This window comes from Labeo rohita, chromosome 1, assembly GCF_022985175.1.
Source record: "Labeo rohita strain BAU-BD-2019 chromosome 1, IGBB_LRoh.1.0, whole genome shotgun sequence".
NCBI lineage: Eukaryota > Metazoa > Chordata > Actinopteri > Cypriniformes > Cyprinidae > Labeo > Labeo rohita.
In genome coordinates, this window is record NC_066869.1 from 18,605,491 (window position 1) to 18,620,609 (window position 15,119).

The following is a 15,119-nucleotide window of genomic DNA, read 5'->3' on the forward strand; positions in this document are numbered from 1 at the left end:
GGGAGTGACGTGCAGTGACACAATTCCAAGATGCCGACGGCCGACTCCCGCCCACTAAGAGCTTCAAAAATGCTCTTCAGAAACCTACGGGTGACGTCACGGACACCACGTCCATATTTTTTACAGTCTATGGTCATGGCAGACGCCCAAATCCACTATCATTTTATAATTATTACTGTTTTGTGTCACGGAATGTAGTTTTAAGAGGTTTTCAGGCAAGAATGTACTTGTTTATAGTTCAAATATGCAGTTTGTTAATAAAGATGATGTCTATTTGAAAATTTGCATCTACGTTTTCAGACATGTGAGCTCTTGGGTGTTAGCGACCGTTCTGCGCTTATAAAGCCGCCAAGAGAAGCCTCAACTCGGGCCAGATCTTCTAGAATGTACCGCTGACTCTAATGTCTCTATAGTCGTTAAACATGAGATATAATTTGTTTTGGGGTCAATCTAACAGGCAGTCTTTGGTCTCATTAATCTATTATTTGTTCCAGAGAAGATAGTTTTGGCAAAATCTAATGTAACATGTTTAAATTCAGTGGATATCAGAACGCCTTTAGTTTTGACTAAATTGCCTAGCCACTTTTTTCAATGGCTGTTGGCTTGTTGTTTATTAAATATTATTATTCAATAAATAATATTTTAGATAAATAATATATTTAATAATAGCATTTAGTATTGAGAAACTGCGTGAAATGGTGATTTTAGTTACATAATTCCGCATCTGATGGCGACAAGAGACTGCTTTTACGAGTGAGTCAGCAGTAAAGAAGGGACTTTGGTAAAGACTTTTATACTAAAAAGGTTTTAAGCAGAAGTTATTTTTAGCTTCAGCGAACGAATGAGCAGCAAAATCACCCTTTACAAATGAAAGGATATTAACGTTACCACAAACATAACGCTTTGATCGTAATTATGAATAATGAATGCTCTATCGGATGCAGGTACGTTAAACACTTGCTCAGTTTATCTTTCTCTCTCATAATACTTAATACATGATACAGTGAGGTTTAATGCAGTAATACAATAAGCTTTCAATGAAGCAACTCAACATTCCTTCGTTGCTAGTTCTAAAGTGACGTTTTGGAATTAGTAACGGAGGCTTGAGCTCAACTGTTCAACTGTCAAACTTTGATTTGAATCTGTGGTGGAAGGAAGTAGTTCTGCACAAAAGAGGGCTTTTACAGACACTCCATTATACGGCACGCTGTGATTACCTATGGCAGATATACAGCCATTATATATATATATATATATATATATATATATACAGCCATCATGTATATATACACACACATACACAAACAATATAGTATAATATAATATAATAATATTCACACTCAGTCCAAAAAACTTTCTATAATTAGAAAGGATTTCGTATTTACAATTAACTTAGTTAAGATTTATTTATTTAGTCAAGATTTCACAAGTTTATATTTTATTTTAAGGTCAAAAGAGTTTAAAATACCTCTGTGGCACACTGCAATATAAATGTCTGTCTTATCTGATCGGAGTGCATTGTTTGGAAGGCCAGCATATGTCAATTCCATAAATCCACAAAGATTGTAAAGACAGCTAGACGATTTTCCCCCCTAATAAGAGATGGCACAAAGAGAATCCCTGGGGAAAATGAACATTGGCAAAGTTCTTGTTTTTCTTCTCGCTGAGAGGTAAGTTCTGACTTCTTTAAAAGGTCAGGGACATCAGGTAAGTCGTGCTCTGAAAGGTCTGACTGGTGTTGCACGCGCTGACCTGTGAAATATCAACTCTATATCGGACCTGCCGCTGCCAAAATGATGCAATTTGAAAGTCTGTCAGCGGTCACCCTTGCATGACCCCCCTAGGCAGCAACGTCCAATGGAAGCAAACAATGGAGGCTGGTGGTCCGAAACCAACTATATGCAATTTTAACAGCAGGTTCAACAGATCATGTTATGTTTGAATATAATTATCGCTGAGTTCTGTTCACACTCACACAGTGCAAATATTGATGCAAACAGAGCAATCTCTCTGTCATTCAACTACTCAAAAAAAAAGATAAAGAAATAGAATACTCTTTTAATATTAACATAATCAATGTTTTTAGGAAGTAATCTCTTTGAAGGGATAGTTTACACAAAAATGAAAATTAGCCCATAATTTACTCACCCTTAAGCCATCCTAGGTGTATATGTCTTTCTTCTTTTAGATGAATACAACTGAAGTTACATAAAAAAAATAAATAATAAAAAAAAAAAACCTGGCATTTACAAGCTTTATAATGTCAGTGAATGGGTGTTGAGATTTTGAAGTGCAATAAACAGCATCCATCCATAATAAAAAGTACTCCACATGGCTCCAGGGTGTTAATAAAGGCCTTCTGAAGCAATTTGATGCATTTGTGTTAGAAAAATATCCATATTTAAAACTTTATAAACTGTACTCACTTTATAAACTGTTAGCTTCCTCTAACTGTCGTACACACGTACACAAGAGAGTAGCTTTCCAGCAGATGACATAGGATGTAGGCATAGTGTAAGCGTCATGAATTAGAAGTACAAAATGAGGATTTGTAAATAATTTGACTGGTTTTTCTTTGCTGTAAACAAAACTTTGTTCTCATTAGACTAGAATATTCTCACCGGAGCTGACGTCTACATCCTACGTCATCTGCTGGAACGCTATTCTCTTGTGAACATGTGTACGACAGTTAGTAGAAGTGAGAGATGGCGATTTTAAAAGTTTTAAATATAGGTATTTTTCTTACACAAATGCATTAATATTCACTTCAGAAGGGCTTTAACCCCCCAGAGCTGCGTGGGGCACTTTTATGATGGATGGATGCACTTTAGACTTCAAAATCTCAACACCCATTCACTACAATTATAAAGCTTGGAAGAGCCATAACATTTTTTTAATATAACTCAGATTGCATTTGTCTGAAAGAAGTCATATATCTTCTACACTGTAAAAAATAAAAAAACACAATTTGTTGAGTCAGCTTAAAATAATTTGTTACCCTGCTGCCTTAAAATTTTAAGTTTAGTCAACTAAAATAAGTTTAGTCAACTTGAAATGTTTAGTTGTACTAAGTAACAACTTAGATATTTGTGTTTGCTAAACTTAACAGATGGGTAAGTAACCCAGCTACCTTAAAATTTTAAGTTGTTTCAACTCAAATATCTAAGTTGTCACTTAGTGTATCTTAACATTTCAAGTTGACTAAACTTTTTTTGACTTGACTGAACTTAAAATTTTAAGGCAGCCAGATAACAAATCATTTTAAGTTGACTCAACAAATTGTTTTTTACAGTGTAGGATGACCTGAGAATGAGTAAATCATGGGGTGATTTTCATTTTTGGGAGAACTATCCCTTTAAGGAAAAGAAAAACAAAGCCTGATTGGTGCTTACAAAACTATTTCTTCTCTTTCTTACTTCTTATTTATTTTTTTTTTTTTTTTTTTTACTGTACTAAAGTATAAAAATAGCTGATTTTTAAGAAAACGTGCTAAGTTCATATAATTGTTTTTCCAAAAAACAATTCTACAGTCAGTTATTCTACTTTTAAATGTGCGTTTTGTATCAGAATGTCTGTTTTGGTCTGTGTGATTCCGCCCACTGCCAAATTACCCAATAGGATTTTGACACTCCAGGTTGCCAGTTGGCGGAAAACACAGTGTATTGCAGCCATTGAAGCCAGCTAACAAACTGGGTCAGAGATCACAGATTCAACTAGGGGCAAACTAAAACATCGCCTTTCATTGAAAATTGTGTTGATTCCTGATGCGTGTCCCAATCTGGCAACCCCCATGAGCACAAAGTCTGAGGAGGAGGTGACAGAAGGAAAAACTCTCTCCAATATTTTGAATTTAGGCTGCAGCATCAAGATGAGAGCTAGACAAGACAAGCTTTTGAGGTTAAAAAGTATATAAATTGTCAGTTTTTTTTTGTTGTTGTTTTTTTTAGAATATATCCGATCGTTTCACTAGATAAGACCCTTATTTCTCAGCTGGGATCATTTAGAGCCCTTTGAAGCTGCATTTACACTTCATTTTGGAAGTTCAAACTCAGGGGCACCATAGAAGTCCACTATATGGAGAACATTCCTGTAATTTTTCCTCAAAAAAAAACTATTTCTTTATGACTGAAGAAAGAAAGATATGAACATCTTGGATGACAAGTGGATGAGTAAATTATCTGTAAATTTTTGTTCTGGAAGTGAACTTCCTTTAACTCGTATCCTATTAAAGTGCAGCAGTGTTTCAGAAATTAAAAGTTCCATTTTGCATCTATTTGTTGCTGATGAATTATAAATAAGATATTAGGTCTTTCCTCTTCCTCTGAGAACCCAGGATGTTTGCATGAGAAAGAGGTACAGTGCTTTGAGCAAAACAAGTGTCAGTTCTATTACTGGCATCGATATTTCCTTCACATCCACACACAGAGGGGTTCGTTCACTTTGAATATTATCTGGAAAAATGACTGATCCGGCTCCATTGTTTAAGGTCATGCTGTTCATTAAAACTGACACGCCGTTTCTCAGAGCGATGCTCGTGCCCTGACCTTTCTCAAAAAGTCAACAGCTGTCTAGTTTTCTGCTAGCGGAACTAAACTTCACCAATTGCTCCTTCAAAATCCACCTCCATCTTAATTGAACTTTGATCTCAATTAAGAATGAAGATGTGTGGGCTCTAAAGTATATTATATCATGAAACACCGTCTGTGACCAGAGGTAAATGCAGACCCGGAAAGAAAATGGCAATCGACGCCAGGGTTGTGCTTAGATTTGTTGTTAGCCTGTGTAAATGAGCGCAGAACTCCCCAGAGGCCTGATTTGTGGAAAACTGAGTATTAGCGAGCCATCATTTTGTCAATACATACTTTCATTGCTGTGGGAGCAGTCATTGTGATGTATTATAACTGAGGCCGCACATAGCCGCAGGGTTTAGCAGGCTAGACTACACAACTGTGTGAGAATTCAGTCTGCGTCACGACACTTGGGTTTGTGTTTGCATTTGTGGTACTGCTGATTTGAAGTTGGTAGGCTATTGTGTTTAGCTACTATATTTTCCTATACTATATTTATCATTTATCAGCAATAAAATAAAATAAAAAAAAATACTAGAAAAATAGTATTACTACATAACTAAATATATTGAATATTACAATGTAATAAATAAATTTTAAACTACTTCATTTTTAGTATTAATATTACTATGGCATGCATGGCCCATATACTATGCACATAAAATTAAATTAAATTAAATTAAAAATAAATAAAATAAAATAAAATAAAATACTCCAAGGCACTCGTATAGTAAAAAAGCCTTTAATTAACTGGGCTGAATCATTAACAGTTAAAAGTATAGAAATAAAATAAGTCCACACTGAAATGTGATGATAAATTAAAACTGAAAATGCAATTAACATTGTGATTAACAGATTGTGAATTTTTGCTTTCTCTTCATCTCCAGCTTATTTTTCTCTTTCTTTCTTTCTTTCTTTCTTTCTTTCTTTCTTTCTTTCTGCCTTGAATAAAATAAAATAAAATAAAACTTTTATCACAGAAAAAAGTGAAAACTGTGAATATGCAATTAACATGTTTAATAAATTATGAAAGTTTTTCTTTCCCTTCTCTCCATCACCAGCTTGTATTTTCTCTACATTTATCTTTTAAAAATACATACAACACAGGTGAAGAGTTTTGTAAAGTGTCCTTCACCCTGGTCTACAAAAGTTACATGATGATAAATATAAACACAAATTTATCTATGTCCCATAAACATTCAAACTTCAAGGTTTGTTAGGTCGGCATTTACAGTTTTAATTTTTTAATCTTTAAGCCACTTGAAAATTACAGTTTATGTTTTGATGTAAAGTACAGTAATTGTTTAACTGTACAGTTATTACAGAATAATATCAACCTATCAAAGCCTGTATATTGCTCATAGAATGAGACACATACTTTACTAGGAAAATCATTCAGTGTATTCTCAGAAAACCCATTAACCTTGAAACCCTTCTGCCCTACAGCAGCTCATGAAAAGAGCACTGCACTTGTCATCTCAAATCAGACGTCATCGCAAATCGTCAGACTTAAGCACCTCAATACGGAGCTTCTCTCTGTCCAAATTGAAGTGTTCAGTTGACCGTGTGAAAGATAAGGCTGCTCCTATCACTCTCAATTGCACAAAGCATCCAAAAACACCAGTAAACGAGAATCTAACAGAGCCAATAAGGATTACAAAGAGACGACAAAATAAATTGAATTAGATTGTAGAGGACTTTCGTGGTTTGGATCAACGTCGAAGCCTTTTTTCTGCTCTAAATATAGAGGTAGTTAAGCAACAGGCTATACTTAGCTACTTTCCAAATAAAATAAAATAAAATTTTTGTCCATGCAAAAAAAAAAAAAAAACGTGATAAATTAAAATCATGAATGGCAAGTTAATACTGTTTAATACATTGTAAGTTCTTGCTGATGTATATACTCGTATACTGCTCATATACTTTGCCTGGGATAGAAAGTGTAATGCAAAACGAGAAAAGAGCTGAGATGGGAGAAGAGAGATGGGAGAGGGAGGAAAAGATTTGAGCTCACCTCCATAAAGTGCTTTCCGTTACACTGCCAAGGTGAAAGTCATACAGCTTGGTGAGAATCAGAATCACCTGTGAAAAGAAAACCAAAAATCAAATAAATCTATATGCACTGATTTATTACTTTTAGTCCTCTCCATCACATTAATATTCATTGCAGACAGTTTCTTTTTTGAGCCAAAAAAGAGCTACAGGAGACTTCACATATTTCAATTTCCAGGACAGGTACAGTAGCAAAATTCCAGTAACAATAACAGTGCTAGAGCTCTCAAGAGTCAAAATGAACTTTCATGAAATGTCATGATCTTTTGCCAAAAAAAGAGAGAAAATTAAAAATAATAATAAAGTTGAAGTTAAATATAAATAGAAACATTAACTAATTAAATTAAAACAGTGGCATGCAGCCTTCAAGTATTTCTCAATTTAATCAGTAAGTAATAAAGAACAGTGTTTTTTAAGACTTCAACATGGTGCATAGTTTTATATATATAAAATATAGTTATATACACATATATATATATATATATATATATATATATATGTATATATAATGCATTGCCAAGTTGTGGTTTCAATTTTAATTCAGTATCATCAAAATCTTTTCAAAATACAAGTAATTTTGACATCTACTCCTCAATAAAGTCTAGAAAACTTCTTTTAAGCTATTTAGAAGCCAGTGGCACCCAAGGGCTGTTGGATAGCTATGCTCATTTTCCAAAAGGCATTCAATTGTTTGTTCCTGACCCCCGTGATGTTGTGTTTACTTCTCTTTTGTGTCAACAGGCTGGACTCAATCGGTCTTCGAGGCTTTAAGCTAGGTGGGATTGAGCTTGATAGTTCTCAACCCTGACCTTGGGCTCTATGATCTGTAAGAGCTTTTAGCCTCAGGGTCAGCGAGAAGACAGCAGGAGCTGCTGAACTAGCCATCCAGAACGTCAAACACTCATGCATGCACGCGCATCACACATTCACAGAGCCAACCCCATGAAATGCCGAGACATGCTTCACTGCGCGCACCACTGAGAATGATAACGGCTTGAAAAATGTGTTTACTCTGTGTTTTTCTGTACTTTATGGAGGCACTGTAAAGGAGAGTGGGGTAAGATGTGTCGCCCTCTTAATCTAGCAAATACACAGGCATATACAGCTGCCTGGGCTTATCTAGGTCTAAAGGCCCGTTCAAACCAATAATGATAACTATAAAAACAAATATAATGATACCTATCAGCATCCACACCAGTGCATCATGACATTCTGTTGACTATAAGGAAGTGCTTAAGTCCTATTGTTTGAAGCTTTAAATACTTTTTAAAAGCTCTTTAAACCAGGATGGATTCAGATTGGCTATCAAAGTTTTTATAATTCATCATCTGAAGTAAAGAATCATATTATCAACTTACAGTTGAAGTCAAAAGTTTACATACACCTTGCAGAATCTGCAAAATGTTAATTATTTTACAGAAATGACTGTCTGATTTTAAGATCCATCTTTTCACACTGAGGACAACTGAGGGACTCATATGCAACTATTACAGAAGGTTCAAATGCTCACTAATATTTCAGAAGGAAAAACAATGCATTAAGAGTTGGGGGTTGAAAACTTTTGAAATTTGAAGATCAGGGTAAATTTAACTTTTTTTGTCTTCTGGGAAACATCTAGGTATCATCTGTAGCTTCTGAAGAGCAGTACAAAATGAAAAAAAAATATGATAATTATGCAAAATAACAAAAATATACACCTCAGGCTCTTAATGCATCGTTTTTCCTTGTGAAGCATCAGTGAGTGTTTAAACCTTCTGTAATAGTTGCATATGAGTGCCTCAGTCATCACAAAAAACAAAACAAAACAAACAAACAAAAAAAAAAAACAGCTGTGGATCATTCAGGTAACAACACAGTATTAAGAATCAAGCATAGGTAAACTTTTGAACAGGGTCATTTTTAAAAATTCAACTTTTATTTCCTCTTGTGGACTATATGTAAATGTCTTTTATGTGAAATATTCGGGTCAGTACTAAATTAAAAATAACATGCATTTGGTATGATCCCTCTTATTTTGGTAAAATAATTTACATTTTGCAGATTCTGCAAGGTGTATGTAAACTTTTGACCTCAACTTTATACAAAGGCATATACTAAATTGTAGACGAAACAGGGTCTAAACAAATTTCTAAAATGACTTCCAAAATGAATTTAGCACAGTCAGTGCAGTCAAACAAAGAAAGACTGACTTCCACAATGACTTAATTACTTTTAAAACCAAAAAGAACATACATGTACAGCATCACATAGGTGACAGACAGTTAAATAATTAATAAAAGGCTCAGTGCTTACATTTGCTTAACAAAAGCAAGGCGGAAGACAGCAACTGACAGAGGGCAGTCGTGATTATAAGTCACCGTTGCAACACATGGTCCCTCACGTTGACATTTTACATAATTACGGCCATTTCCTACTGTCAGATGCTGCTGTGTTTCCTGTACAGGTCTAGGTAGGTTTGGGATGATGGGTTTCATTTGCATATTCATATTCATTTTCCTTTGATAGCTTTGCCTAGTGTAAAACAGGCCTCTTCCCTGAAGCGGGGCGACAAACAAGCTGTCACTTTGAGTCATGTTGGTAGTAGCGGCTACTCCGTGTCTGTTTCAGCAGATAAAAGTCATGAGACGTGAAAAAAAAAAAAGTATGAGAGGGGGAAAAAAGTAGCTTATGCACTGTTCTTCACAAAACGAGACTACTGTACATCCAAGTGGCTTCCGCCTAACAGGCGGATAACTGGGTAAAAATGGTGTTTTGGCTCATGATCTCCACTCTAAATATGGAGAACAGATTGTTCAAACCAAGCAATATCAGCCCGCCACAGAGACGCAAGTCATCTAAATAAGAACAGAAACAAATTATGGGAAGAAATTTGGAGTTTTGCCCAACTTGGTTAGGAAAGAATCACAACCTCTGAACCCTTAAACTCCCATGCACTGTAAGAGACCCCAAAGCCATTTTAATATAGATTAACTTCCAACAATTTAACAAGAGAAAAATCCTCTGAAAATATGGACTTGATCTAGAAACTGAGAGAGAAACACATCAAAAATCTTGGAGAGAGCGGAACATATGCAGACACTGCAATATAAACCATAAGAAGATGAGATATTTGCTTTTTATCTTTTTACAAGTACCATACTTGCTATATACTAAGATGTATTTTATCAATTATTCTTTAAACTTATAAACTTAGTACAGAAACTCCCAGATGTATTTTGAGTGGATGAAAGCCCCACAGCTTAAAGCAAAAGAAAAAAAAACAAAAAAAAAGCTTGCCATTAGCAATATAATGCAAGATTTTTTCGAAACAGAAAGAAAGACAGAAAGAAAGAATGAAAGAAAGAAAAAGAATTGAATATAGGGGTGTGAGAGAGACACACAGAGAGGTTTCTTGTCCCTTTGGGCTTCTATTCTTTATTGTGTGAAAGCACAGACGACTCAGCTGCACTGGCATTTTACACAAACACAATGTGGAGGCTCTAGCCTCTTGATGCCATTCTGCATTGTATTTTGCAGCTGATCAGCACAACTCTTGCTGACAAATAAAGCAGAGATCTACCTCTGATGACTGGTGCTCAAAATATGTACAATAAACCACAGCCAAACAAGCAGAGTACTAAAAAAGAAGTACCCTCATGTTGTTCCAAACCTGTAAGACCTTCGTTCATCTTTGGAACACAAACTAAGATATTTTTGATGAAATACGAGAGCTTTCTGACCCATTCAAGGCCCAGAAAGGCGGTAAGGACATCATTAAAATAGTCCATGTGACATCAGTGGTTCAATCGTAATTATGAAGCGACAAGAATACTATTTGTGCGCAAAGAAATTAAAATAATGACTTTATTTAACAATTTCTTCTTGGTCATGTCAGTCTTCGACATGAGTTCACAAGAGTATCACGGCACGTGTAATTAATGTATTTAATAACAGAATTTTTACATTTTTGGGTGAACTGTCCCTTTAAGTTTATTTAGTCACGTCTTTTACCTTGGTTGTAGTCATGTATTTCCTGTTTCATGTCATGTGACCTGTTTACCACTTGTTTTTCATGTCATGTTTTCATTGGTTCATTATCTTGTTTATTCTTTATTATCTTGTTAGTAAAAAAAAAAAAAAACACTAAGAATAAGAATAAGATTTCAACTTTATTCTCAAAATATTTCGACTTTATTCTGGTAGTTGATATTAAACTGTTGATATTAAGCTCTCTTAATTAAAATGTACTCTTCCTCGGATGCACAGTATTCAAATAAATTCCAGTGGTTTGGTAACTTAATTTCTCCGTTTTAAACTCTTAAAACATTTCGACATTATTCTCTAAACATTTCAACTTTATTATTGTAGTATTTCGACTTTATTCTCTTAATATTTTGACTTTATTTTCGTAATATCTCAACTTTTTTCTTGAAATATTTCGACTTTAATCTCGTTATCTTTTTGACCTTTTTTTTTTTTTTACATGGCACTAAAACACCATCGTAATTATCTGACTGGTTCACTTTCATTTCTTATCTGCTTTAGCTGTTCCATTTTGTCATTGATTGTTTTTTGTCACATGATTTACCCATAGACTTGCATTTAAGTCCTCATATTTCTTATGTTAGTTTGTTGTGTATTGAAGTATATTCTGCTATTCCATGTGTCGGGTCATTGTTTATAGGCAAGACAAGCTCATAGTTTATGTTTTCTTTCATGTCTTGGATTTAATTCATAGTATGTTTTGAGATTATCACCATCACAAAACTGCGCTTGGGTTTTCTCTGTCTTCATCCTTGTCCACTTTATGCTTATATCATAAAATGATTGTTAATTTTAGTTATGAGAAAACTGGACCATTTTACTGACTTTCTCTTTCAACCTTTTTTTTTCCTTAAAATAAACAAATCTTTATTCAGGTCAGTTTGTTAATTTGAGTGGTGTTAAATGTTACATTCTCAACAGCAAATTACCCAAACACACCCACCTACGCAATTTTGAATTTTTCATATTCTGAATTAGAAAATCAGCCAAATATAATTTATATGTATTATAAATGTCTTAGTCTCTTAGTTTTTCATCTGTCACATGACAGATACAATAAACGGATCCTTTATATACCATATAACATGCCACTAGTTAACTTGACTTTAGTGAACTGAACAATAAATAAATAAGTGGCAAAGTATATATGTAAAAAAAAAAAATATTATATGTTTACTTTTTTTTTTTTTTACAATATTTAATAAATGCAATTTTGTTTTCTTTACCAGATCTTACAGCCATGAGCCTCTGCAGAAAACGAAACGTTTGTAAGCTGCGTTCAGTCACTGATAAATCGGTTTTGAGCATTTCATTAGATTTACGTTTGTGAAACAACCGTAATCCATTTATCTTTCAGACTTTTGTTTTCAGTCGCTGCGGTTCAGAGTCCCATTCAAGAAGCTCACCCACTAGTTAATTCATTTAAGTTGTCACATGGTAACTGTGTGTACTAGTAAAACGACGATGCAAGTAGACACTACTCATTCTGTGGTGCTGCTCTCTGCAGAACCCCAATTGACCTGCAATTAATCAAAGAAATGTCAATTATCCATGACTTGGATTATCATCATTGGACTTTAATTAAAGCAACCGCGACAAACAGAAATATTATTAGCATAACTAAATCTTCCATGTCCACAAAGACCAATTTAAAGTGTCAAACTTAATTTCGAAGTGACGTGGTTTGCCCCACCACTAATGAAGGGACTAATGGCTTCTTTAGAAAAACGCCTCTGTCTTTCTCAAACTCTCTCTCCATCTCTTTTGAAGCATCTTGAATTCTTTTATCTCCTGTTAGCCAGAGGCTACTGCAGGGTCAACTACATGCTGACCCGCGTGGCCATAAATTAAGTATTGCATTTTAAACAGGAGAGTGTGAAGCCTGTTTATGAATCTGTTGAATTACAGTCAGTGCAATGGAAAAGCCAAGATGCAATTTTACGATTAACTCATCAGCACGAGAGCTTTTTAACAAATGCACCTGCAGTTAATGATGGCTGACAGACAAATGTTTGAAAATGTCATCACTGACATTTTTACAATGTTCACCGAGACATAACGGACGTCGAACAGATTGTGTCTTCCTCTGCGGCAGAAAACAGATTTAATGTTTCAGTTCCACATCATGTCAAAATAGCATTGCAGGTGGGGACTGAATTGCTCCCTATGGATTAGTGCAAAGCATTAGCCTTGATGCGTCAACATGTTTGATGTAGATGTTGCAACAGGAGTAGAGGACATGTGCACACGACTGGCCCACAACAGCATAAAATCGGACCTTCAGAAAACAGAAGTGGTTGACGTGTCTTTCCACAGGGGCTTTCACACCAGGTGGTTACAGGAAATAGCCACCAGGGCGGTCCTCTGACAAGTAAATTTTACCCTAGGGCCATTTTCCTGGTTGTATTCGCACCACCAGTAGGAAGTCTGAGATGAAACATCAAAAACTTGAGGATGGAGGAGGGAGAAGTGTCTGGACTTCGGCACTGGTCCATCTATCATTGTTTTCCACGTAGTGGAGTTAGTTCATGGAGTAAGAACATGTGTTTATCTATTTATCTATACCTGCTACTTCTCTATCAATCATCTATCTGTCCATCCATCCATCCATCCATCCATCCATCATATATCTAATGAATATCTATCCCTCTACCTCTTTATCAATCATCTATCTCCATTCATCTATACTTCTCTATCTATCTATCTATCTATCTATCTATCTATCTATCTATCTATCTATCTATCTATCTATCTAACTATCTATCTATCTAACTATCTATCGTTCTGTCTGTCTGTCTATCTATCTAGCCATCCATCCATCATTCATATCTATCCCTCTACTTCTCTCCATCCATCCATCCATCCATCCATCCATCCATCCATCTATCTATCTATCTATCTATCTATCTATCTATCTATCTATCTATCTATCTATCCAGGCATCATCCATATCTATCCAGGCATCATCCATATCTATCCATCTACTTCTCTCCATCTATCTATCTATCTATCTAGCTATCTAGCTATCTATCTAGCCATCTATCTAGCCATCCATCCATCTATCCATCTATCTATCTATCTATCTATCTATCTATCTGTCTTTCTGTTTGTCTGTCTATCTATCCCTCTATCCCTACTTCTCTCCGTTCATATATCCATCCATCAATCCTTTATCCATCCATCTCTTTACCTCTCTATCAGTCATCTATCTGTCCATCCATCCATTATCTATCTATGCATCCATCCATCCATCCATCCATCCATCCATTATCTATCCATCCATCCATCCTGTATCTATCATCCATCTATCCATATGTATCCATCTCTCTGTTCATATATCCATCCGTCCATCCATCCCTAGTCCTGTTTAGTCTAGTCCTATTCATAGTCTGAGTGCCCGTGTCTTGATCCTTGCCTGGTTACCCTCATTTTGTCTATTCTGCTGCCTGCCTGGATTTACCACCTGTTTTGTGGATTACCCGATTACCCGTTTTCCTAGCCCCCTGGATTAGGTCTGCCGCTGATCGACCCTCGCCTGGGTACTGGACTACTCTTGTGTCTTGCTCTCAGTGTATCTGTTTGTCAGTGTTTGACCCTGCCTGTCTATGACCATGTCTCTGAATAAAAGCATGCATATGGATCCGCACATTTCCTCCATTCACTCCGTAACACCATCCATCCATCCCTCTCTCTCTATCTATCCATCGCTCTATCAATCAACCATCTGTCTATCTAGGCCCTATCTATCCATCCCTCCACCCAACCATCTGTCATATTTACTTTTTTTTCTAAATTACAGTGATACTGCAGGATTGTACTGAATTTTAATTCTACTTTCATATATTGAAATATGAACTTCATGCTGTTTACTACCTCAATTCAAGCTGGGAACAAAAATGGGAACAACGCATTCTCAATTCAGTTCTGAATGTCACAGCCCCTGCTTGCTGCATGCAATATGTACACGGGCCAGCTTGATTCATAATGAAAAGATTCATTTGCCTGGATCACGCTGGTGAAGACATTCTATACAATCCCAGTGAAGTATGCCACCACTAGTCTAGTACATCCTCCGCAGCCAAGATGGGGAATTGCACAGTGCAAATTGCATTCAGCTCTAATTTTTTTTTCTGAGACGTGTTTGTGTCGTTACCTGATTTGCATAATTCCTTAACAGGCGCTGAGGCAACAAAGACACTGCATGGAAATAAATGACGCTATATGTAGGCCCAATTCATTCTTAGTGAACTCCTCTTTTAGTGTTCTCAAATATTCAGAAGCAGAGATAGATCAGCCTCAGGGTATTGGCATTATCACATATAGAACAAACATGTCAACATTTAGATGTAGTAGCAGAGTGATGCCATATAACTCAATTATATGGCGAGAGAAAAATCCATACAGTGACACATGACATGCAGTGATGCTAGATTGCTATTCATAACATAGTATAGTTATGTCAGTATGGCTGTTAAC

General features: G+C 35.6%; 1 protein-coding gene across 1 annotated transcript in view; it reads right to left on the minus strand.

The window, feature by feature from the left end:
* The window catches only part of sorcs3a (sortilin related VPS10 domain containing receptor 3a), a 323,929-nt gene that overhangs the window by 166,973 nt on the left and 141,837 nt on the right, over positions 1 to 15,119 (minus strand). The window contains 1 exon segment of the mRNA XM_051135232.1: positions 6,583 to 6,650. Within this exon segment, the coding sequence (XP_050991189.1) occupies positions 6,583 to 6,650 (68 nt within the window).